The sequence below is a fragment of the Chionomys nivalis genome, chromosome 7 (assembly GCF_950005125.1).
Source record: "Chionomys nivalis chromosome 7, mChiNiv1.1, whole genome shotgun sequence".
Classification (NCBI taxonomy): Eukaryota; Metazoa; Chordata; class Mammalia; order Rodentia; family Cricetidae; genus Chionomys; species Chionomys nivalis.
The window spans coordinates 47,652,338-47,679,237 of record NC_080092.1 but is presented as its reverse complement, the minus strand read 5'-3'; the positions used below and the strand labels follow the sequence as shown (position 1 = coordinate 47,679,237).

The window sequence follows — 26,900 nt, the reverse complement described above, 5'->3', positions numbered from 1 at the left end:
TTTAACTAGCTCTTATAACTGAACTCATTTGTATTCGTCTGTGTGTTGCCTGTGACTCATTTACCTCATGCATGTGCTTCCCATCCTACTCACTCTGCATCTCGTGACATCTCCTCTGATTCTGCCCTTCTCCCCAGCATTCTCTCTGCCCCCAAATTCCTGCCTCGCCATTAGCCAATCAGCTTTCTGTTAACAATGAAAACAACAAATCTTCACAGTGTACGTAAGGATAATTCCACAGCAACACAGCGATGTTAATTCTACTTTCTGGCTGGGCAGTGGTGGCGCACGCCTTTAATCCCAGCACTCAGGAGGCAGAGGCAGGCGGATCTCTGGGAGTTCGAGGCCAGCCTGGTCTACAAGGCTAGTTCCGGGACGGGCACCAAAGCTACAGAGAAACCCTGTCTTGAAAAACCAAAAAAAAAAAAAAAAAAAAAAAAAAAAAAATTCTACTTTCTGGAGTCTCCTTGTCATCTTGGTCATCAACCTGACACTCCTGAGAAGGGTGAATCTGAATTGAGGAACTGCCTTCATCAGACTGACTGGTGGGCATGTCTGTGGGGCATTTTCTTGATTGATAATTGATATAGGAGGGCCTAGATCATTGTGGGCAGCACCATCCCTAGGCAGGTAGACCTGAGCTATGGCAGAAAGAGAGTACACTATGAGCCTGGAAAAAAACCAGTAAGTGGCTCTCAGTGATTTCTGCTTCAAGATCCTTGCTTGAGTTCCCCTCTTGGCTTCTCTTAATGATGAACTGTAGTCTATAAGCTAAAATAAACCTTTTCTCCCCAAGTTACTTTTGATCATGGTGCTCATCACAGGAGCAGAACACTAACTAGCACTAACTAGAACACCCATGCTTTTCTGTATTCAGTGCTGCTGCTCTAGTTACAAGTATCCATGTCTCTCAGTTTAAATCTTATACCTGCCTCTGGAATAATTTTGCTGCGGGTGATTCAGCTTCCTCAACCCATTCTTGAGATACCAGCTGAAGTAATTATTTTCAAATGCTTCTCACTGCTCTGAACTTCAAGACAAACTTCTGATCCCTCCGCTCAAAGCCGTAGAGCTCTGCGCTCTGCCTTCCTCAACAGCTGAGGCCCATGGTTTTCATTCTGTGTTCTACCTACCTAAGTCTTCTCTGATTTCCTTGAGATAAATTTTCCTCTATCCCAAGCCTGTGGACACGTTTCTCGGACCTTGACAGCAGTGCTCCCTTGTCTGTGCCTAACTGATTTCTATTCCTTCCAATGCTCTTTTTTTTTTTTTTGGTTTTTTTTTTTAAAAAACAAACTATCTTTTTATTATACATACTAATCCAAGTTCCCACTCCTTCCCCTCATCCCATTCCCTCCATATACCCTCCCATCCCACTTCTATCCACTCCTCAGAGGGCAAGGCACATTGCTTTGGTAAAGGTTCAAGGCCCTCCCTACTATATCTAGGCTGAGCAAGGTATCCATCCAAAGAGAATGGGTTCCCAAAAAGTCAGTACATGAAGTAGGGATAAATCCTGGTGCCACTGCCAGTGGCCACTCAATCTGCCCCAACCATGCAACTGTCAACCACATTCAGAAGGACTAGTTTGCTCCTATGCTTGTTCCTTCCCAGTCCAGCTGGGTTAATGAGCTCCCATTAACTCAGGTAGACTGTTTCAGTGGGTGTACCCATAATGGTCTTTACCTCTGTGCTCATGTTCTCACTCCTCCCCCTCTTCAACTGGACTTTGGGAGCTCAGTCCAGTGCTCTGCTGTGGGTCTCTGCTTCTATTTCCATCAGTTGTTGGACGAAGGTTCTATGGTGATATTTAAGATATTCATCAGTCTGACTACAGGGCAAGGCAAGTTTGGGCCTCCTCTCCTCTATTGCTTAGGGTCTTAGCTGGAGTCATCCTTGTGGATTCCTGGGAATTTCTCTAGAGCCAGGTTTTTTGATAACCCCATAATGGCTCCCTCAATCAAGATATCTCTTTCCTTGTTCTCATGTCTGTCCTTCCTTCATCTCAACTATCACATTCCCTCAAGTTCTCCTTGCCCCTTCCCTTCTCCCTTCCACCCTCCTTCCTCCCTCCACCCCCATGCTCCCAGTTTTTTCATGTGATCTTGTCTATTTTGACTTTTCGGGTGGATCTATATATTTTTTTAGGGTTCACCTTATTAGCTTCTCTAGGATAATGAACTAGAAGCTCAATATCCTTTGTTTATAGCTAGTGTCCATTTATGAGTGAGTACATAACATATTCATCTTTTTGGGTCTTGGTTATTTCACTCAATATGGTTTCTTCTACTTCCACCCATTTGCATGTGAAATTCAAGATGTCATTATTTTTTACTGCTGAGTAGTACTCTAATGTGTAAATGTGCCATATTTTCTTAATTAGTTGACAGGGGCCTCTTAGGTTGTTTCCAGGTTCTTGTTATTACAAACAATGCTGTGAACATAGTTGAACAAATGTCTTTATAGTATGATTGAGCATCTTTTGGGGAAATGCCCAAGAGTGGTATTGCTGAGAAAGCAATTTTCTGAGAAACCACCATACTGATTTCCAAAGTGGTTGTAAAGTTTGCATTCCCACCATCAATGGAGTAGTGTTCCCCTTACTCCACATCCTCTCCAGCATAAGCTATCATTGATGTTTTTTATCTTAGTCATCCTAGTTTTGTTTTGCATTTCTTTAATGGCTAAGGATGTTGAACCTTTCCTTAAATGTCTTTCAGCCATTTGAGATTCTTGTGTTGAGAATTCTGTTTAGTTCTGTACCTTATTTTTAAAATTGGGTTATTTAGAATTTTGATGTCTAATTTCTTGAGTTTTTTATATATTTTGGATATCCTCTGTCTGATGTGGGGTTGGTGAAGATCTTCTTCCATTCAGTAGGCTGCCTTTCTATCTTATTGACTGTGTCCTTTGCTTTTACAGAAGTGTCTCAGTTTCAGGATATCCCATTTATTTATTGTTGACATCAGTGTCTGTGCTACTGGGTTATATTTAGGAAGTGGTTTCCTCTGCCCATGCATTGAAGGCTACTTCCCACTTTCTCTTCTATCTGGTTCAGTGTGGTCAGATTTATATTGAGGTCTTTAATTCATTTGTACTTGAGTTTTGTACATGGGAATAGATATGGATCTATTTTCATTCTTCTACATGTTGACATCCAGTTATGCCAGCACCATTTGTTGAAGAGCTTCTTTGTCAAAAATCAGGTCTTTGTAGGTGTGTAGATTAATATCTGGGTCTTCAATTCGATTCCATTGGTCAACTTCTCTGTTTTTATGCCAGTACCAAGCTGTTTTCATTACTGTAGCTCTGTAATAGAGCTTGATTTCAGGGATGGTGATACCTCCAGAAGTTCCTTTATTGTACAAGATTATTTTGGCTATCCTGGGTCTTTTTTTTTCCATATGAAGTTGATTATTGTTCTTTCAAGGTCTGTGAAAAATTGTGTTGGGATTTTGATGGTGACTGCATTGAATCTATAGATTTCTTTTGGTAGGATTGCCATTTTTATTATGTTGATGCTACCTATCTAAGAGCATGGGAGATATTTCCATCTTCTGGTATCTTCTTCAGTTTTTTTCTTCAAAGACTTAATGTTCTTGGTGAATATGTCATTCACATCTTTGGTTAGTGTCACCTCAAGATATTTTATGTTATTTGTGGCTATTGTGAAGGGTAATATTTCTCTAATTTCTTTCTCAGCTTCTTTATCATTTGTGTATAGGAGGGCTATTTTTTTTTAATTGATCTTGTATCCTGCTACATTACCAAAGGTTTTGAATCAGCTGTAAGAGTTTCCTGGTAGAGTTTTGGGGGTCACTTATATATACTATCATATCTACAAATAATGAAAGTTTGACTTCTTCCTTTTTAATTTGAATCCCCTTGATTTCCTTTTGTTGTCTTATTGCTATATCAAGAACTTCAAGAACTGCGTTGAAAAGATATGAAGAGAGTGGACAGCTTTGCCTTGTTCCTGATTTTAGTGGAATCACTTTGAGTTTCTCTCCATTTAATTTGATTTGGCTGTTGGCTTGCTGTATATTGCTTTTATTATGTTTAGATATGTTTCTTGTATCCCTGATCTCTCCAAGACCTTTATTATGAAGGGGTGTTGGATTTTGTCAAATGCCTTTTCAGCATCTAATGGGATGATCATACAGGGCTTTTTTTTTTCAGTTTATTTATGTGATGGATTACATTGATAGGTCTTTGTGTGTTGAACCACCCCTGAATCTCTGGGATAAAGCTGATTTGATCATGGTGAATGATTTTTTTATGTGTTCTTGGATTTGGTTTGCCAGTATTTTATTGAGTATTTTTGCATCCATGTTCATGAGTGAGATTGGTCTGTAATTCTCTTTCTTGGTGGAGTCTTTATGTGGTTTTGGTATCAGGATAACTGAAGCCTCATAAAAAGAGTTTGGCAGTGGTCCTTCTGTTTCTATTATGTGGAACACTTTGAGGAGTATAGGTATTAGCTCTTCTTGGGCATTCTGGTAGAATTCTGCACTAAAACCATCTGGCCTTGGACTTTTATTGGTGGGGAGGTTTTTGATGACAGCTTCTATATCCTTGCAGTTTATAGGTCTATTAAATTGTTCACCCTGTCTTGATTTAATTTTGGTATACGGTATCTATCTAGAAATTGTCCATTTCTTTTACATTTTTCCAATTTTGTAGAGTACAGGTTTTTGTAGTATGATCTAATGATTCTCTGAATTTCCTCAGTGTCTGTTGTTATGTCCCCCTTTTCATTTCTGAGTTTAATTTGGATGTTCTCCCTCTGCCTTTTGATTAGTTTCAATAAGGGTTGTCTATCATGTTAATTTTTTCAAAGAACCAGCTCTTTGTCTCATTTATTCTTTGTGTTATTTTCTTTATTTCTATTTTGTTGGTTTCAGCTCTCAATTTGATTTTTTTCTGTCTTCTACTCCTCCTGGGTGAGTCTGTTTCTTTTTTTTCTAGAGCTTTCCGGTGTGCTGTTAAGTCACTGATGTAAGCTTTCTCCATTTTCTTTATGTGGGCACTTAGTGCTATGAACTTTCCTCGTAGCACTGCTTTCATAGTGTCCCATAGGTTTGGGTACATTTTGCCTTCATTTTCATTTAATTTTAAGAAGTCTTTAATTTTATTCTTTATTTATTCCTTGACCCAGAGGTGGTTCAATAGTTCACTGTTCAATTTCCATGAGTTTGTAGGCTTTATGAAAGTAGAGTTGTTGTTAAATTGTAACTTTAAACCATGGAGATCCAATAAGACACAAGGAGTTACTCCAATTTTTTTGGGATCTGTAGAAATTTGCTTTGTTACCAAGTATGTGGTCAATTTTAGAGAAGGTTCCGTGAGGTGCTGAGAAGGTATATTCTTTTGTATTTGAGTGGAATGTTCTATAGATGTCTGTTAAATCCATTTGATTCATGACATCTGTTAGTTCTCTTATTTCTCTGTTAAATTTCTGTCTGGTTAACCTGTCCATTGATGGGATTGGAATGTTGAAGTCTCCTATTAGTGTGTGGGGTTTGATGTGTGATTTAAGCTTTATTAATGTTTCTTTTACATGTGTGGGTGCTCTTGTATTAGGAACATAGGTGATCAGGATTGAGGCTTCATCATCATGGATTGTTCTTGTTATGAGTATAAAGTGTCCTTTTCCATCTCTTTAGTTTGAAATCTATTTTGTTAGCTATTAGGATAGCTACACCTGCTTGTTTCTTAGGTCCATTTGATTGGAAAACCTTTTCCCAACCCTTTACTCTGAGGTAATGTCTGTTTTTAAGGTTGAGGTGTGTTTCTTGTATACAGCAGAAGGATGGATCCTGTTTTCATACCCATTCTCTTAGATTGTCTTTTTATAGGCAAATTGAGTCCACTAATATTAAGAGCTATTAATGACCAGTGGTTGTTAATTCCTGTTATTTTTTGGTAGTAGTGTCTGTGTATTTCCCTTCTTTGGATTTTGCTGGTGGGAGGTTATTTGTTGCCTGTGTTTTGTGGGTGTGGTTAGCTTCCTGGGTTGGGGTTCCTTCTAATACTTTTTGTAGAGCTGGGTTTGTGGAAACATATTGTTTAAATCTGGTTTTGTCATGGAATATCCTGCTGTTTTGGGTTTTTTTAATTGAAAAAAAAAATTCCGCCCCCTCCCCACCTCCCATTTCCCTCCCCCTCCTCCCGCCCCTCTCCCCCTCCCCCCACTCCTCTTCTCCTCCCTCTCCAGCCCTAAGAGCAGTCAGGGTTCCCTGCCCTGTGGAAAGTCCAAGGTCCTCCCCACTCCATCCAGGTCTAGGAAGGTGAACATCCAAACTGTCTAGGCTCCCACAAAGCCAGAATATCCTGTTTTCTCCATCAATGGTGATTGAAAGCTTTGCTACATATTATAGTCTGGGCTTGCATCCATGGTCTCTTAGTGTCTGCAGCACATTTGCCCAGGACCTTCTGGCTTTCATAATTTCCATTGAGAAGTCAGGTGTAGTTCCAATAGGTCTACCTTTATATGCTACTTGACATTTTTCCTTTGTTGCTCTTAATATTCTTTCCTTATTCTATATGTTTCATGTTTTGATTATTTTATGGTGAGGGGATGGTTCTTTGATCCAGTCTATTTGGTGTTCTGTAAGCTTATTGTACCTTCATAGTGATATCCTTCTTTAGGTTGGGAAAGTTTTCTTCTATGATTTTGTTGAATATATTTTCTGAGTCTTTGGGCTGGAGATCTTCTCCTTCTTCTATCCATATTATTTTTAGGTTTGGTCTTTTCATGGCGTTCCAGATTTCCTGGATGTTTTGTGTTAAGAATTTGTTGGATTTAATGTTTTCTTTGACCAGCAAATCTATTTCCTCTATAGTATCTTCAACACCTGAGATTCTTTCTTCTATCTCTCATATTCTGTTGGTTATATTTGTCTCTATAGTTCCTGTTTGTTTACCCAGATTTTCCATATCCAGAATTCACTTGGTTTGTGTTTTCTTTATTGTCTCTATTTGAGTCTTCAATCTTTAACCGTTTTTTCACCTGTTTTATTGTTTTTTCCCCTTGGGTTTCTTTGAGGGATTTATTAATTTCTTTCAATTTTTTGTTTTTCTATCCCTCCATTTCTTTAAGGGAGTTTTTCATTTCTTCTTTAAAGGTCTCCATCATCTTCATAAGGTTATGTTTAAAGTCATTTTCTTCTGTTTCTTCTGGATTAGTATGGTCAAGATTCCTGTTATGTGACCACTGGGTTCTGGTGTTACCATGTTGCTTTTTAGGTTGTTGGGTGAATTCTTGCATTAACACCTACCCATCTCTTCCTTCAAATGAGGCCAACAGTGTATTTGCATCTTGGTCTAATCCTTGTAGTGGCTGTCTGAGTCTTTGGGAACTGTTCTTGGTCTGCTCTGTACTGTCAATGTCTGTGTCTCAGGGAGTCACTGAGGTCTCTCTAAGCCTGATCTCTTGGTCTTCTCTCTTGGTCCTCTCTCTTGGTCCCCTCAGTATTGTAGCAGGCTGTGTTTCAGAGTTCCATCAAGGTTACAACCCTTCCAATGTTCTTTAATGCCTTTCCTTCAGGACTGTCTCTGGTCCATGGCCCCCAGGTACAGCCATTGCATCTTTTGCCTTCATTGCACATGGAGTTTTTTCCTTGTAGCATTTATCACAGCTCTAATTATGCAATGATCTAGTGTAAGCATGTGGTAAAGCAGGAACTTGAACCTGGATCTGTATTATTTCAAACTCTGTATTCTGGACTACCACCTCCCATCACCACTCTGTGAGCCCTGGTGTCAGTTTTATGACCCCTTTGCCCTAGCATCTACTATCAGCACTGGTGGTACTATGGAACGCTTACAATTTTTTTTGTAGTGTTGGGAATCAAACATAGGATCTTGCCTGTAGTAGGCATGATTTGTGCCATTAAGATTTGCTCCCAGCCTCAGGGAATATAATTTTTAAAAGTGATTTTCAGTGAGTTAGGAGGTATCCAAGAAAAATCTCATACGCTCAGCATACACTTTCCCTAAAAGCTAAGGTGTCTCCTTGACAGTCCTCCCACTCCCACCCTCTGAATATATGAGGAACAGCCAGATCAATTTGAAAATGGTTCTTGTTCATCCACCAGAGCCCCATCCCATTGACTGTTCTATGTCTGCTCACAGTCATACCTGGAAAAATACAGGCAATGGTAGACCAGGAACACAGCATTCAGAGACCTAGTCACCCTTCCTCCACCTGAGCTTCAGTAGTGACCTGTAGCATGTTCTGGGTGTAATTTGCAATGTTCTACATCCAAAAAACTCTAGCCTCAGTTCTGCTGTCTTCCCACAGGATCACTATGACTGGGGACTGCGGGCCATCAAGTCTGTGCTCGTGGTAGCAGGGTCCCTGAAACGAGGAGACCCTGACCGACCAGAGGACCAAGTCCTGATGCGCTCCTTGAGAGATTTCAACATCCCCAAGATTGTGACAGATGACATGCCGGTATTCATGGGTCTGATTGGTGACCTCTTTCCTGCTCTCGATGTCCCCCGGAGGAGAGACCTGAACTTTGAAGCTGTGGTTCGGAAAGCAATCTTGGACCTTAAACTCCAGGCTGAGGACAACTTTGTGCTCAAGGTACACGAGGCTTTCCCTTATAAGCTTTTTCTGACTCTGAGTTCTTTTCTTGCACCATGAGTTATACTCTATTCTTCATTCAAATAGAATCTTGGTTGTACAGATAAATATCCAGTTGGAGATACCTTGATTCACTTTTCTGGGAGGCCACAATATGGAATGATGGTGGGGAGGACAAGAGAAAGAGGGAGGTCCTGCCATTAGTATCCATGGAAAATAAAGTATTTAGTGCTAAAAGACATTAAGGAGGAGATGCTTGCTAGTGTCTTTAAGAACCAGTCTGGGTGCTTGTGTTCTGTGGCAGAAGCTGCAAAGGGCACACAGAAAGGCCAAGAAACCATCTCCCTCACGTTCAAATGTTGGGTTAATGAGGAAGGTTCCATCTGGGTCTGATCTCTAATTGATATTAAAATAGTCTCCATTAGAGAGCTGGGCCTGCCTTTCTAATGAGGAAGCCCAGCACCTGGTTTAAGCCTACAAAGGCAGACTGACAATGAGGCCAGGTAACAATGTATAGGAATGAACTGGGCTGTCGCTGGGTTGGGGTAGGATTCACTGCCGACTTTTAAAAGGCTTGGAGCACAAAGTTTCCTGCATCTCTTACAGCCATCCCCAAGCCGGGCTTTCCATGAGTCTGTTGTTTTCACATGTGATTTTGCAGAATGTGATGGTTACAGAGTGTGCATCGTTTAAAAATGCTAGAAAGGACTGCATGTTAACAGGTTCCGCTTGCAATAGAAGATAGTTGTCACAAACAATAACCAAGACTTCCGAGTACAAATACACAGATGACTCTTCCTGTCCGATAATAGGTTTGCAAAACACATGGGCATCACCTTAGTGTTCACATGTGGGTTTTATAATCTGTTTCACATTTGATTCCCCCAACAACCTGAAATAGATGCTACAGGGGCAATTCACTCTATGAAATGAGCCTCTACAATACAGTATAGGAAGGCCTTTGATGAGGGGAAAAGGGGTGCCCCCTGAAGGCATGTATAGCAAAGATCTTCCAGAAGGTATTTCCAACACAGTGTATGCTCGTTGGTGGAGATTAAGCCCTGATTATGTAAACACAAATTTAAGAGTGAATTGGCACCAACCCTTTCGGTTGCAATAAGATGCATGTCTTCATCACTGGGATTTCATTTTACAGAAGAGAGGAAAGCGTGACCTGCCCCTCTGCAGCAAGTCGATTCAACCTTACTCACCATCTCCTGCCTTCCAAGTTCAATGGATAGACTGACTTTTAAAGTAAAGGAAGGCAAGATTGCCTTATGTTTAGGGTAGAAGGGGTCAACGAAGGGGTGTGTGCAGGAAACACAGAGGTTGCACAAGCAACAGCGGGAAGCCCAGTAATGCCAAAGGAAAGGGCATTTGGGTGATGGGAACCAGGGTAGAAGATTGCAGCAAGACTGGAGAGACGGTAGGGGGCTTTGATAAAGAGGGCTCTGAATGTCAGGGTGAGCATGCTCCACTTCAAGTGGTTAACCCTAGGATTCACCTGCTTCAGAGAGAGGAGTGAAATTCACAGAGGGTCATACAATGTTTGTAACTAACGATGTTGCCTTAAAACCAGGGCGGGTCATGTCTTTCCGAACTCTGTGGTCCTGTCAGGGCATGTAGCACCCCAGCACCTGCCAGTTCCCCCATCTTTTTCCCTTCTAGAATCCTATCTTTATTTTTGTCAATTGAACGACATTCTGTTTTCTTCCCTTTTATTCCTTTTCTACAGCTCCTACTGATAAGATGGAGGCTCTCTGCTAAAGATCCTTCAGTCAGAAGACAGCATCCCCTACATCATCCCCTACATCATCCCCTACAGCATCCCCTACAGCATCCTCTACATCATCCCCTACATCATCCCCTACAGCATCCCCTACAGCATCCTCTACATCATCCCCTACAGCATCCCCTACAGCATCCTCTACATCATCCCCTACAGCATCCCCTACCTTCTTTCTATTTGCTTTCCCACTTCAGATTCTAAAAAGTAATTCCTCAAAAACTGTCCCATGGAGTCCTTGTTGACGCTCATGATCCCTTAAAAATTCATATCTTAATCACTCAGAGGCAAGGACAATAGCTCATAGAACTAAAGAAACTGAGGGACACACATCACAACAATTGTCTGAGAATACGGCAGAAGTATCAGATTCAGCAGACTAGAAGGCATTGTGGGATAGGCTACCCTTTGACAGAGCTTCTGAAGGGGAAAGCAGCCCTGAGCAGAGTGAATGCCGTAGGGTCAGTCAGAGATGCATCCTGGTGGGGTTTCAAGGGTCGGGAACAAAGAAAGTAACTTTTCTATCTAGGGGGTAGAAGAAGTAGTACAGTTGACTCTGGAACTTCAAAGTTCAAGGGCATACAACCTGCGTTGCCTCAACCCTGCAGAGGGCCAACACAGTAGGGAGCAACGGCAGAAGTGTGCTCTCCAAGCAAGCGAACACATCTCAGTACAAAGCCAGCGAGAGCTGGGTGAGCATGCGCAGGAGTCTCCTTTCAACAGTCATCACGTAAGAGTGCAGTGGGTTCTCACAAGAAACCCTGGTACTTCTGATAGCATGTCCCCAAGTGACCGATGAGCCACTCCCTAGGCCCCACCCCTTAAGGCCCTGATGTCCTTTAGCAAGCCAGCTATCCATTAGTAAGACAGACAAGTAGTCACTGCAATACTGCCAAAGGCTGTGATCCAGAAAGGGTGCCTTGTAAGCGGGATGCAGAAACATGGAAACCAGCATCAGAGAGGAGCAACATCTCACTGCTAGAAATGGGCATATTAGGGGATGAGAGATGAAAGGGGTGTCTGGTTTGGGTCAGATGGCCAAAGGGATTTTTAAGCTAGTCTAAGGAGTTAGGACTTCATCTCTGAAGCTATCGGTAGCTACCTATGGGGCAGAAGGATGGCAATAGCTTATATTATATCAGGCCTTAATTTGGTGTCTAACTGGCTGCACAGTGGTTTGGATGCTAACACCGTCTCCATGAGGTTCTCTGATTCCATCTTCTTCAAACCATCCAGCCAACCACATCACACTCCATCATACTGCAAACCTGTGTTTACACTGTCATCCTCCAGCTCCCATTTCCCCAAAATATCCTTCCTGTGCATCCTCTGGACAAACCCCTATTCACCTCTAGAGCCCTGTTTCAAATGCCCCCTTCTCTGTAAAGCTTTCCCTATTCTTGTCATCTTCCAACCCACAACACTTTGCAAATACATGTGTTGGAGCATTATCACCTTATTCTGTGGTTTCTCAACGTGCCTTTCTTCTCTATCAGGCTGTGGCAGCCTATTGGAATGCCCCCCATCTGGTACCTTCTTAGAACTTAGTTGGCCAGTGATACTGACCTGGGTGGATGAGGGACACATGAATAAGTGAACCGTGATGTCCCTTGCATTTTAGACCCCACAATGTTTGTGATCAACACCACCCCACCCTTGACTTCACACACCAGCCTCACTCACAGAGCAGTGGTTGGATGCGCATGACAACCTGCCCCTTTCTCCTCCCAGGTGGTCCAGCTGGAAGAGCTGCTAGCTGTGAGACACTCCGTGTTTGTGGTGGGTGGCGCCGGTACTGGCAAGTCACAGGTGCTGAGGTCTTTGCACAAGACCTATCAGGTCATGAAACGTCGCCCCGTGTGGACTGACCTCAACCCCAAAGCTGTTACAAATGATGAACTCTTTGGCATCATCAACCCAGCCACCCGAGAATGGAAGGACGGTAAGAATGAGACTTTCCAAGACAAAGTCTTTTCTATCCATAGAGTCCCTGTCAGGCTCAAAGGTCAAGGGGTAAGCTGTAAAGGAGAAGATACTGAGCTAGGGGCAGGGCACCACACATTAGAGGAGCATTAGAAAGGAGGAAGCCACTTTGGACTGAGAGGAGAAGCTTAACTTTCCAAATGTCCCTCCCCTGAGAGCTCTTCTAGCCCCATTTTGTAAAGGTCCTTAAAGTAGATAAAGTGTATGGCACAGCCCCGTGTGGCTGCCTTGCCTTGCATGGATTCAAGAGATAGCTCATGGCTTATTCTTAAAGAAATGGCACCTGGCAGCATCTCACAGAGGGCCCTTCCCTGCTACAGGCACTGACCTAGCAGTGATGGAGAAGGTGCCTACAATGGACTAGAGTCTGGACCCAGTCCCTAGTGAAGCAAGCGATAACCTCTCCACCCTAGAAGGATTTGTAGACTCACGTTGCCTTCCATATCAGTACAGAGGATCACGAACCCACAAACCCTACAGTCTGGGTGAGAAGATGTCAGACTCTCCTAAAAGTTCAGTGTCTGACTTCATCAGAGCCAAACTGCCTGATCTTCTTTAAAGAGTTTCAGAGACCCAGAACAAGTTAAATTGCTGAGCTGCGTCTCTGATTTTCATTTCCCTGTTAGTGATGACTTCTGTCTTAATTGCGTTTAGTGTTTCCCTTTGTTATTTTGTATCCGTGTGTAAAAGTTCATATACACAGGCATAAGCCACGAAGACAGCACCTCCACTTGGGACATCTAACATGTGTTGTGGTGCTAATGCCGGGTCCTGTCATGTGTCTGCAGAACTCCATGCTGCGTCCTGCCATGAATTTTCTAAAGGTCATTATGTGTGTCTCACTCTTGCAGCAGCTGGGATCCCTGTTCATTTATAACTCTATCTAATTTTCAGCTGCAGATATAGTATCATAAATTTGTTCAATAAGGATTCTTTTATATTAACATTTTTCAACCCATCTGGAATTTATTTGGTGGCTTAGTATGAGATAGTTGTAGGAAAATTAGCTTTATTTCCTTACAGATTGGCAATTGGCTGTGCCAGTACCATTTATTAAATAGACCATTCTTTCTATCTTAGTCTATACACCAGTTTGTTGCATACTGAACCCATGCACACCCAGCTGACTCCAGGGTTTCCAGGCTGCTCGGCTCTCATATTTTCCTGTTCCTAAACTAGCATTCCTCTGTGCTGGTGGCAGCTATTTTGAAGTAAATGTTACAACCTGCCCTCACAATTCTTTTGTAATTTTGTTTTGTTTTGCTTTGTTTTGTTTTTCCAAATAGGGTTTCTCTGTATAGCCCTGGCCATCCTGGAACTCACTCTGTAGACCAGGCTGACCTTGAACTCTGAGATTCTCATGCTTCTGCCTCCTGAGTGCTGGGATTAAAGGTGTGTGCCACCACCTCCTGGCTGTAATTTCCTTGGGGACTCTCAGGTACTTATTTTCCCATATTAAATTTGAGCTTGATATTATAATTCAACATTTTAAACTTTGCTGTAATTCTATTTAAATCTATATTAAATATATATGTTATGTTTGGGGAAACTGGCAGAGACAATATAGTAATCAAGAATTTATAGTCACTAAGTAGCATAATTTTGAAGCAAATGAAATATAACCTTTTAGAAATTTTTAGAATTTATTAAAGATGTAGTAGGCTATTTTTCTATACCCTTTTTCTAAATCATATATAGGTTCTAATAGAGAGAACAAGAAGTGTACACACAGAATTCTCAGATATATCATTGAATTAAAATGATACATAATTATTCAATTTTGCAATCTGTAAATAGAAAATATTCCTTTCTTGTTTGCAAAGTTCATGGTATCATTTCAAAAGTTTAAAATTCAGTTTGCTTCACAGAAAGGTATATTGAAATCCAAAGTCTCATTTTATAGACCCCATTCTCTGATAAAGCAACAGAATTAGAATTAACTAGCAAAAACCTCAATCTCCTACTTGAAAATCAAGAAATGTTCTCTGCACTTGAATCAGAAGGAAAATCAAAGTGAAACCTACAGTAAAACCAATGAATGGGATGCTTCACACGGAGTCTGTAGAATCTTCTGAATCTGCAGATCTGAAGCCTAGAAGGACATTAAACTCTATCAAAACAAGCAACCTGGGAATAAAGGAAGCTGTTATCCATATTGAGCAATTAAATTATACCTAAGGGAAGTGAAAATAATAAAGTCTGAAATTAGTCAGAAGGAAACAAACCAACAAACAGAAACAAACATAGAAAAGATGAATATTGGTTCTATGTAAAGATCAATAAGTTCATTATGAGCATTCTTGGTGGGGAAACAGTATATAATATGTGTGTACATGCCCATGTTCATGTGTGAACATGTGTATACGTGTGTATGTGTTTGTGTGTGTGTGTGTATGTGTTTACATAAAGAGAAAGGACATGCCTGGAGAAATAGCTCAGTGATTAAAATGTTTGGCTTGTGCACAAGACCTTGAGATACATCCTCAGAACCCACATACGAAAGACAAGCAGTGGCACATGTTTGTAATCCTAGTGCTGAGGAGGTAGAGAGGTCTCTGGGCCTCACTAGTCACCTAACCTCACTAACTTGAAGAACTCCAAGCCAGGGATGGTCTTGGCCTCAAAGAAAAGTAACTGGTTAGCACATAAGAGCACCACCCAAGGTTACCCTATGTTCTTCACACACACCTGCACACATATGAATGTTCCTCCACACACATCTACACATGTATGAACATGTTCCTACACACACACCTGCACACACATGAACATCTTCTTCCACACACATCTGTACATGTATGAATATGCTCAAATAATTTTAAGAAAATGCATGGAGCAGTAGAAATAATGTTTAAAGAGAATAGTTGAACAGATAACATAGTATCTGAAATTGATGGCCCCTAACAAAATGTAAATTAGAAATATTTATTCCATAGCAAGTAAGGAACGCGAGTAAACTAATGAAAATGTGAATGTTGTAAAAGGACAAAACAAATCATTTCAAACCATAAAAGGGGGCTCAGAAATCATTTTTTAGATCCAGAATAATTTGATACCAGCTTTTATGTAGAACCAAAAGAAAATCGCTGTCTTATTGCTGCAGATGCAAAAATTCTAAATCAAATAATAGCAAATAGAATCTAACAGTCCCAAAAGAATAGTTGAGTTTTACCAAGTTGTACTCTTTGGAATATAAAGACTAATCAGTCTATTGCTTTTATAGAACAGTAACAGAAAACATTGCCAAAAGAAAATAAATTGATCAATAAAGACTGAAAGTTCAATAGCCACCTCTAGCAGAAAGTCCTAGGTAAAAAGGGATCAGATGGGAAACCCCAATATGATGAAGACTCTGTACCTAAAGCCCAAAGCAAAGTCAACCTCTCTGAGTGCTTATGCATAAACCCTATCTGTTAAGAAAGGGACAAGCCAGGGGAGCGTTTAGTCAAATTTATTGTTCAGCCTGCTCTCTGGGCTCAGAGAATGCAGTAAAGCAATGAAAACAGAATATATGGTATAAACTGGAGCTAAAGAGAAAAAAAGATTTTTCTTAATTCTGCAACTCTACAGTAAGAAAAGTCTAGAAGACTTTATTGAAAAATCACTGGAGTTAATAAGACAATTTATTAAAGATAATTGAACATAAAATATATATAATTTAGTAACCTTTCTCTCTACTGGCAATAGTTAGCAGAAAGTGAGAACACGAAGGAGAAAACTCCATTCAAATTAACAGTGAAGCCTATGAAATATTCAGGAATATTCTGGCCAATGAAATAGATTTTTAAAAAAACTATATAATTTTAGTGTTGGCATAAAACAATACCTGAATAAAAAATTTTAAAGATAGACCCTGCCATTTAGTAGGAGAGTTTAATATAAAAATCAATCCTTCCCAAAGTCATATATAGATTCCGAGGTAATGACAATACGAATAAAAGGGATGGTCTCTCATAAACAAGATTTGCGAAGGCTCTGACAGAAGCTTCACCTTGCAAACCTTGCTGGATAATTCTCTTGTGATTCAGTCGCTTGCCGAGATGATTGTCCCGGTCCCTTGTCACTTAAGAATCTGAACTGCCAAGAACTTCTGCACTGTTTCCTTCCTCCTGATGTTCTGCGGTTAGTCTGGTCCCCAGAAAGAATGTGCCCCGGATGCTAGTGTCAGGTTCCAGGTAGAGCAAGATGCAAAGCCGGGTCTGCCCTGTCTGGTTGCAACTCGTGAGTGTTGTAGCCAATGCCGGGAAGCTGTGTGAAGAGAGCCAGGGCCAGTGCTGGAAAAAAGAAGCCATCTGTGGTTCCTTACAGGACTCTTCTCTTCCATCATGAGGGAGCTTGCCAACATCTCCCATGACGGGCCCAAGTGGATCTTACTAGATGGTGATATAGACCCGATGTGGATTGAGTCTCTGAACACTGTCATGGATGATAACAAGGTATCATGACCGGGGTCAAGGGGCATGTAATCCGCATTCATCTGGGGGGAGGAACCCACACAATATTTCATCTGTGAAACCAAATGTCCAATGAGGCAGCACACCTAGAAATCCTCATTTCACGGGATGGTCAGCCCGGAGTGAGCAGCCATCACTAGTGGCTTCAGTGAGACACCCTAGAAATACCTTCCCTCACATTGAGCTGCTTGAGAGGCCTTGACATTGCTTACCCTACTGTTGGTACTGTTTGCCCGTCTTTCAGAATCTCCCGTCTGTGGGTTCCTTTAATATTTAGAGAATATGAGAAGAATCTTAGTCAGCCATTCACATCTTTTTTTTATAATTCATTTCCCTTTAATAAGGAAACTAAATATCAGACACATTCAGAGTCTGTCACCCGCCCTGTGGGATGATAAATGCCTGTCCCCAAAGAGTAAATATTATTTCTTACAGTGGAAACTAACGGCATCTCAGCAAAATGGTTCTTACGCTGCTCTCTGCTTCTAAACTTGTTTAGATAAGAAACCATGTCCAGATTGGAAATCTTCAAATGGCTCCAGCATTCTTAAGATAAATGCATGGTTTCCCAGTGGAGCCACTTAGAAGGAGGAGCAGAAATATAACACCAGAAGTCCCTTTCCTTTAATAGTTTTATTGTTCCAGTATGGTCTGGTTCATTCAAATTATCAACATCGATTTGAAGTGTTTAAATAACCTTTTTCCAGACGCATGGAGAGGCAAGGGTGCGAGTGGGCGAGGTGCAAAGGAATAAAGAGAAAGGGTTGTTGCAGAAAACACTTGGGTGTGGTGGCACACTTGTAACCCAGCACTCAAGAGGTGGAAGCAGAAGAAATTTGAAGGCATATCGTGAGTTTGCAGCTAGCCTGGGCTCCATAGCTCTGAGGGGTATGGAGGAGCGGTGGGAAACAGTCCTGTCCATATTTTATGCTACTGTGCTAGAACACTGAAGACTGGAAAAGACATTTATTTGACTCACTATTCCAGTGGCTGGAAAGTCAAGGTCAGGAGGCCATATCTAATTTCTAGTCGTGTAATCCGAGGTAGACAGAAGAAGGGCAAAGGGAAAGAAAGAATAGACCTCAGGATCAAGCCTTTGTATTCAGCATTAATCCATCTATGGAGGTGGAGGCCTCAGGGTCTCAGGACATCTAAAAGATTCTAATTTTTATGCTGTTTAGGGAACATTCTCAAGGTATAGCATATCCATATCTCCAGCTGAAAAGAACCCATCAAATTCCAGTAGTGACTGCATTATTTACCTCTTCTTCACTGTGACTACACAGCTGACAGAAGAAATTTAGAGGAGAAAGGGCTGACCCCCATCAGTTTCATCACGGTGAGAAGACACACCAAGAGCAAACACGTGGGGATGGGTCTCCACATCTTGACTGCCAAGATGTAGAGCACAAAACTGGAAGTAGCATCCTGATGTAACCTTCACAGGTCTGCTATCCATGACCCACCTCTGCCAGGCAGATGCCAACTCCCAAGGATTCCATAACCTCCCAACAGCACTGCCAACTGAGGACAGAGTGTTCCCATGAGCCAATGGGGGGTTTTCACCATCAAACCATCAAACCACGACAGCATCACAGTTCCATCCTAATTGTCTATCTCTCCTGTGATTTCCAGGTACTGACCCTAGCCAGCAATGAGAGGATTCCCCTTAACCCCACAATGCGTCTCCTTTTTGAGATCAGTCACCTGCGCACAGCCACACCCGCAACCGTCTCCAGAGCAGGTATGACCAACCCTTTTAATCAAGGGACTTGGGGGAGGCAGGTGCTTATGGGATCACATTTGCTTTGGCAGGTGCTAAAGGAAGCTCTAGACAGGAGCTGTGAACCTGATCCTTCAAAACTCTGACCTAGTTCTCAACCCTTAAACCATGCCCCCAAGGGCAAACAGGCACAATGAGGCCCAGGCCACATGACTTTGTTGCTTCTGAAATGCTGTGTTTGTGGGAAGGGAAATAGCCCCTGATCTGGGAACTGACTGCCTCCCCCTGAATGGGGATGTCTTGAATTAGGTTATATTCAGGCCAGATATCACCTCCTTTTCAGTGGAGACAAGCAAGCATCACCACGTCAGTTTAACTCTTGGTAGCAAGGGACAATATGATCTTAACTTCCCTCTGTCTCCACCCGATCAATTTATTAGCAAAGACTATTGAACAAAATGCACCTTTCTGGTGAGATAGATGATCAAACTGAGGGTAGAATGGTTCCTTTCCAACACTACTCTCTCTTTGTCCATTACTTGACATTGGCCCTCAAGACCAAATCCATGTGGCCCTCTGACCTAGGTGAGGGCCCAATTCTATGTCCAATCTTCTAAGCACTTTTGAACTGAGAAGTTGGCTTCCTAAGGTGAAGAATCTATTGGCATGCTTGGAATACTCATTGAACCATATCCCCCGTATACTCAGGGATCCTGTACATCAACCCTGCAGACCTGGGGTGGAACCCTCCAGTGAGCAGCTGGATTGACCAGAGGGAGGTCCAGACTGAGAGAGCCAACCTGACCATCTTGTTTGACAAATACGTTCCTACCTGCTTGGACACCCTCAGAACCAGGTAGGCCAAGACACAGGAAGAAAGTACATCAGCGCAGCCATAAAGAACCTGCTGGCTCATAGCTGAAGCCCTGTTGATGTTCTGTCCTGCTCTCAGAAACAAGAGCTCTCCAGACACAGCAGTTCGCAGAGGGGAACACACATTAGGATGGGCATATGATACTTGCTGTCAGTCCAGACAAGAGTGGAGGTGAGGGGAGATGGGAGGAAGGTTTAAAGCGCTTTTATGAGGCCTGTGGTTATGTCTGAAGGAGGCAACTGTCTGACAGGAGGCAAGAGCTACCAAGAGTTCAGGTTTGCAGAGTCCCTCCAACTGGCCCAGGAGTCAAGGAGACACTTATCAAGCACACAAGATCCACTTCCTGTTCCTGACTGTGTGTAACAATGTGAGATCAGAGTGATATGTCACCGGACCAGTCCTCCCAACGCTAGATTCAGTGAGTTCATTTTTATTTTGACCACCTGAATTAGTGAGGTTTCCATCCCTGCAAAAGAGAAATGCCCTAGATAATTAATTCCTAAAAAGAGAAAGACTTGTCTTACCTCTAGATCTGCAGTTTTAGTCCATGATCAGTTGACCCTGTTTTGGGGATGCCTATAGAGACTCAAGGGAAAGGCATGTGGCAGAGCCAAACCACTTATCTCACGTAGGGGCAGCAAAAGAAAGTTGAAACAAATCAGAATAGCAATGTATTTGCAAATCCACATCGCCAGTAACCTAAAGATCCCCCTACACCTCTCCTCTTAACGATTCTGCTCCCTCCCAATTGCAGTAAAATGGAGACCAGGCCACTAACACACTGGCATTAGGAAACATTCAAGATTCAAGCTATGACACCTGCTGTCACTTAAATAGACGTTCTAGTGAATTATGCTGAACTAAGCGGTCAACAATTACAGCATGAACAGACCATGGGTGAACAAAAGGGCTCCCAGACTTGAGCCCTCCTTCTCTGTCGTATAATTTGTTGGTTGGTATATGTGTTTATGTTCCATTTGATGCTTTATTCTGGGACTTTGAGAACCATTACCATAATTTGGGACAAGAATGGCCATCAGAGATGATGCTGGTAAAAACCCACCACACAATGTCTAATTCCTTCGTCGTGGGCCTGTCAAGCACATTGTGATTCCAGTTGCTCATGGGGACAGAGGCAGTGGGGAGGGACAATTCCAGCATGCAAAGAAGTCATAGGGGATCCAAACACTCTGGCTCTATAGTCCCTGCCTGGTCCCACCCTAAATAATAGGTCTACCCACATGAGCAGCACATTCTGTACAACTAGAAACGGAGCTGCAGTCTACACATTGAGATAGTAGCATATCTTAGATATTTAATCAAACACTGATTTTGATTTGGAGGGTTCATAATTATTTTCCACCTCTGAAGCCTTTGAAAAGCCTTCAGGCCCTGGTGGCTCTGGGACGCCAGCAGACACTTGAAGTGGTAACGCAGTGTCTCAAGTAAGCACCTTATATAGATAGAGTATCAAAGAAGGGTGAGGTGTTAGCAAGATGGGCTGGGACAAAACTTGTCCTGGGAAGACACAATATATATGGCTACTAACCCCAGGTAGGGAGTGCTTGACACACCACCAGTGTCCAACCTGTTGAACCAAGGAGTTTTATTAGGTTTACCTACAGGAAGATGGACGAGGGATTTCTTACAGGAGCAGAAATGTCTCAAAGACAGCTGTCTCACCGAAGCCCACTCCGGCATGGTGACAGTTCACAAAATCTGGGAATCTTAAACATTGTGCATCCTGCAGGCATTTCAAAGGTTGAAATATGTGCCTCCAAGTGACTAGGTTGATCTAAACTCTTCCGGGCAACTCAGATGGTTTCTGCTTCTTCCAGGCAACTGGTCTCAGAGTCTTCTTTGCCACTTGGCTTGTCTAAGAAGACTTGGTTTCTGTACCTTTGAGAAGGGAAGGGAGGGACCAAGTGAACCTGGTCACTTTCAGGGGCTTCCTGGAGGGATTTTGAGTTGTTTAACTTCTGTCTTAAAGAACTTCCCTGCAGGATAGTGTTGTTGGTTGTTTGCTCTTTTCTCTTAGCTCTTTGGGGGCCCACCATCCAGCTCTCAAATAAAGCACAGCGAGTCTTCTTATCAGTTAGGAACACCCAGCCTTTGCTTGGCTTTTTTCTTGCCAGCTTTTCTTAACTTTAAATTATCCCATCTACCTTTTGCCTCTGGGCTTTTACCTTTCTCTGTTTCTTTATATCTTTTCTTTCCTCCTTTTTCTGTGTCTGGCTGGGCAACTAGCCACCAGAATCCTTCTCTCCTCTTCTCATTCCTTGAACTCTCTTGAATCCCTATCCCTCTTTTTCTCCTTCTTTTTGCTCTCTCTGCCTGCCAGCCCCTCCTATCCTTTCTTCTGCCTTGCTATTGGCTGCTCAGCTCTTTATTAGACAAATCAGGTGTTTTAGACAGACAACGCAGCTCCACAGAGTTAAACAAGTTCAACATAGAGGAATGTGACATATCTTTGTACCATTAAAGCAAATGTTCTACAGCATAAACAAATCTAACACATCTTAAAATAATATTCCACAACAGGATAGAATGGTTCAGTCTTCAAGGAAACTGCTATACAACAGCTGGTCTCTCTCTTCTTTTTATTTCTGCTGGGATCCTACGGGACGCCAACATATATGAAGATATTTTCTGTTTTGTTTTGTTATGTATATTCATTGTCACATAAAAGCATTGCCACGCAATTACATCTGCTCTCCCCTCAGTGGATCTCCTTCTGCACCCCTTCACCCCATGCCCATCAGTCCTCTTGCTCTCCTAGCTGAGTTTCACCTCTACCTTCCCATAAGGAATGCGTACATGATGTTAAGTGTTTATGTAAAATCTAGGAATTGCAAACAAGAAAAAAATATAGTTGTCTTTCTGAGACTAGCTTGATTTGATTAATATTATCATCTGTAATTGCATTCATTCCCTTACAAAAAGCACAGCTTCATTCTTCTTTATGATACAAGAAAATTCCTGTTATGTATCTATACCACATTTTCCCATCCATTCTTCTGTTGCCAGACACCCAGGTTGAGTCTATAACTCAGCTATTGTGGATAGTGCTTCAACTCTGTGATATATTGACTTGGAGACCTTCCAGTAAGTACCCAGGAGTGGTACAGTTGGGTCATATGGTAGGTGCACTATTAGTGTTTTTAGAAACTCACATGCTGGTTTCCGTAGTAGCTGGACTGGTGTGCATTCCACCAGAAGTATATATAAGTGTTCCCCTCTTGTTCACATCTTTACCAGAAGTTGTTTGTTTCCTCAGTGAGTGCCACTCTGGTTGGAATAAGATGAGCTATCAGAATTGTTTTGATTTGTATTTCTCTGGTGATTAGTGAAGATGAACATTTTTTCACATGTGTCTTAAACATTGTATTTCAACTTTTTTAAATTGTCTGTTCATTCCATTAGTCCTTTTTTTTTTCGTTGAGTTGTTTGGGGTTTTTTGTTTAGCTTTTTGAGTTTTTTATGTATTCTAGATAGTGATTCTTGCCCAGATACGTAACTAGAAAAGGTTTCCTCTCTCCCTGTTAACTGTCTTTTCACTAGATTGTTTCCTATTCTTCATGGAAACTTTACAATTTTATGAGGATCTACTTAGCAACCCCTGACTTTATTTTCTGAGCAATTGCAATAGTATTCAGAAACTCCTTTCCTATATCTAAATCTTGAGATAGTTCCCTTTTTTCTCTTACCATTTCAAAGCTTTAGGTTTTACAGTAAGGTAATTGATCATTTGAAGTTGATTGTTTTTCAGGTTGGCGAATAGGGATCTAGTTTCATTCTTCCACAGGAAAGCTCAAGTTTTCCAAGCACCATTTCTCAAAGGAGCTGTATTTCCTCTAGTTTTGCCAAAAACTAGCTGTTCATAGCCACAGTGCGGTTGATATGGGCATTCGCTATTGCATCCTGTTGGTCTATATGCCTGCTTTTGTGTTCATACCCTGCTGTCTGTGTCACTATGGCTTTGTAGAATAATTTGAGATCAAGTGATATGAAGTCCAACTATGTTATTTCTGCTTAAGATTGCTTTAGATACCCATAGCATTGTTTGTTTCAATATGAACTTAATTTTTTGAGTTCTGTGTGAATGGCATTGGAAATTTTATAGCTACTCCAGTGAATATTTAGATGACTTTTGTAACATTTTCACAATATTAATTCTTTACATCCATAAGCATGGGCAGCTTTTTAGAGATTCTAAGTTCTTATTCAGTTTCATTCCTAGATAGTTTAAGTTTTTATTATACAGGTCTTCTTCCTTATGCCAAGGTTTATTTGTGAAGCAATTGTGAATGCAATTGCTTCCCATTTTTCTTTCTCAGCATCTTGGTGGTTGGTATTTAGGAAGGATACTGATTTTAATATTTTATACTTATTTGGGAATTTCATATATTTCAGTTGTTTTTACTTCTCCCTCCCCAAACTCCTCCAAGACCAGATAACACTTCTCTCCCTGCCCAATCACATTCCCTACCCAACTTCTTGTTCCCTCTCTTTCAAAAAAAATCAAGTCCAGTTTTTGTTGTCAAATACTCTTGGGTGTGAGGCCTGCTCTGGGGAGTCATTGTTCTACCAATGCCATGTGCGAAAAAGCAAAACAAAACAAACAAAAAATCTGATTCTCCCTCTCCCAGCAGCTATCAAATACCAATAACTCCTCATCTAGTGATAGGACTTTGTGCCCACCACGTTTCCTCCATGCTGAGATTTTGTCTGGTCTGAGCTCACACTGATTGTATGCATGTGGTCACAATTATTTTTAAAACGTGTAACTAACTGCCCTGTGTATGTAGAAAACACTATTTTCTTAAGCCATCCACCATCTCTAGCTCTTGCATTCTTTTTACCCCATCTTCTGCTGTGATTCCTTAGTCTTTAGGGAAAAGAATAGACTTTCTGTTTGGGACTTAACCCTCCCCAGTCTCTTATTGTACATTGAATGGCAGAGTCCCTGCGTTAATCACCATCTACTGCAAGAAGCTTCCCTGTGAGGATTGAGGGATGTGCTAATCTGTAGACACAGCAGTAAGTAATAGAAGTTGTTTGAATACTGTCTCCATTTAGCAAAACATTAGTAGGTTCCCCCTAAGGCCTATGACCTACTAGGCACAGGTTTTCGGCCTCAGTATGTTGCTGATTTTATATATTAATTTTTATGAAAATAATCATTTCTACGGGTTTTCCTAGGGAGTTTTTATATCATCTACAAATGAAGACACTTTGACTTCTTTTCCTAAACATAGCCCTTTCATTTTCTTCTATTGTGTTATTGCTGTAGCTAAGACTTCAGGCACTACATCGAGCAAGAGTGGAAAGAACGAACACAGCACCTCTGTCTTAATCCTGACTTGAAAGGAAATGCTTTGGGCTTCACCCACTTACTATGATGTTGCTTATAGGTTTGTAATATACTGATGTTATTATTTGGAGAGATGTTCCTTCTGTTGCCAGGGTTTTTTTTTTTTAGAGCTTTTATTATGAAGACATATTGGATTTTGTCAAAAGCATTTTCTGCATCTCCCAGCATGATCATATGCAAAGTTGGCATGGCTATAAAGCAAAAGAGGAATTGATGTAAAGAGGAGACCTGGGTGGGGATAGAATATGAATCCAATATGTCATACTTTGTGAGTTCCAATCTCAAGTCCTTCAGTATTCCTTCCCAGGCTCCCAGATGCCTGATACACCCCTGAGTGGTTCTTTGCAAGGTCAGGCCACAGGTGCCCGTCATACATCTGGGTAAGCTTCAGGAATCTCATTGTAATGCTGTCCCTTTTCCTAGTGTTGGCCACACCACTTGTTCCCCTACAGAGTCTTGCTCTAACCAGGCCTTCACTCACTGACTACTGTGTGAGGCTCTGATTCAAAGCTTCTTCCCAGCGGTCTAGAATTCTCCTAGGCCAGGGGTCAGGATAGATCACCATGACACTTGCTCTGGGTCTCTCGAGAGCATGGTTTGCAGACGGTCTTATGTCTTATGCCACACCACCTGACCACCAACTCAGCAGGAGTCTTTGTAAGATGGCTTTTCCCAGGCTGCTTCCCTATAGTCTAAAAAGAGAGGATTTCCCTAGTGTGTCTCCTTTTTCTGCCATTGCAGCTTACTTTGGTCTGCCTCCTACCCCCATCCCATTTTCCAGCTCTCCAAAACATTTGCTTCTAAAAGTACAGTACAGACGTCCTGAGGCTCTCAGCCATAAATTGTGGCTGCTACTGCCTGCTGTTGACACTCCCTTGCTAGGGGAAGGAAAAGCCCCTGGAGTGAGGTGACCCCTCTGGGGAGAACTCTGAGCTTTGTCCCCTGCTTTGTAAAGTCCCTAGTTGATTTGCTATTAACGCTAGAGGCATTTGAAGAATACCGCCCATCTCTTCTGAGCTGTTAACGTCTCCCAGTTTATTCCCTGAAGATTCTAGTAGAATGTGGCTGCGAGCTGCCTGTCATCTTGGATCTCATGTTTAAGGGTTTTAGTATCATTCACTTAACAAAACACAATTATAAATCCTCCTTTTTGTCCCTTCAAAACCATTTTGTAGGGGCTGTCCATCCCTTGGGTTAGATCTAGGTATGGGATATGCGAGGTGCACCTGTGTGAAATCACGGAGCTGTGGAAGATGCTGTGAGAGAGTACAGTATTGAGTTAAAAGCAAGATGAGCATCTCGAACAAGCAAATATTTACAAAAGATCTGAGTGGATATCTACATAGTTTCTATATCCTCACTTTTAGTCACACACACACACACACACACACACACACACACACACACATTCAGTGCACTGAGAATCTGTAGAAGCAAACCTTATTTGTGAGGGAACTTCTGGCCCAGAAGCTCTTGCCCACAGTGAAGACAGCCAGGGCTCTTCACCTCTTCTTTCCCATCCTCAGAGCTTTCTGCTCATCCCTCAGAGATGAAAGAAGACAGTATAAAGAGAAAGGGAGAGAAGGATGTCACTTGGCCAGACCTGTGTAGCCATGGCTACTATAACTATAGAAGATCTCAGAATCTAACTCCTTCCTCTGGGAGATGTGGGAGCACCTTGTGCCCCCTCCTCGTCATCCACTGATGATGTGCCCCGCGCCTTCATCCACTGATGTGCCCCACTCCATCCACTGATGTGCTACTGGCCACACAAAACCCTCCAAGGTGAACCATTGCCTGCAAACAGCCCCACATGCACACCAGATTCCAGAAAACCCTTTCCTCTCCCTTCCTTTGACAAACTAGAACTCAGAATGCCACAGCTACAAACCTCCCTACTCTCAGCTCTCAGACCCACAAGCCCCTGGGGTTTCCCAGACACCAGGCTTCCCAGCCCAGAGCAATCCAACTGCAACCAGTTCCCTGCCTTTCCCCAAGACAAATCCTAGGTATCCTAGGATTTTTGCCGAGCACCAAGCCTTTCACTGCTGGTGCTCTTTGATCCTCAGTAGCACTAAGACGTTGAGAGGTCTGAGTTGCAAGCTGGTCCAAC

At 42.0% G+C, this 26,900-nt stretch overlaps 1 protein-coding gene across 6 annotated transcripts in view; it reads left to right on the top strand.

The window, feature by feature from the left end:
* Dnah9 (dynein axonemal heavy chain 9) overlaps positions 1-26,900 on the top strand; it is a 341,979-nt gene that overhangs the window by 122,738 nt on the left and 192,341 nt on the right. For all 6 annotated transcript variants that reach the window (XM_057773503.1, XM_057773502.1, XM_057773504.1 and 3 more), the window contains 5 exons: positions 8,306-8,593; positions 12,111-12,321; positions 16,671-16,798; positions 18,452-18,560; positions 19,248-19,395. In XM_057773503.1, coding sequence (XP_057629486.1) covers positions 8,306-8,593; positions 12,111-12,321; positions 16,671-16,798; positions 18,452-18,560; positions 19,248-19,395 — 884 coding nt within the window. The remainder of the gene's footprint in view (positions 1-8,305; positions 8,594-12,110; positions 12,322-16,670; positions 16,799-18,451; positions 18,561-19,247; positions 19,396-26,900) is intronic.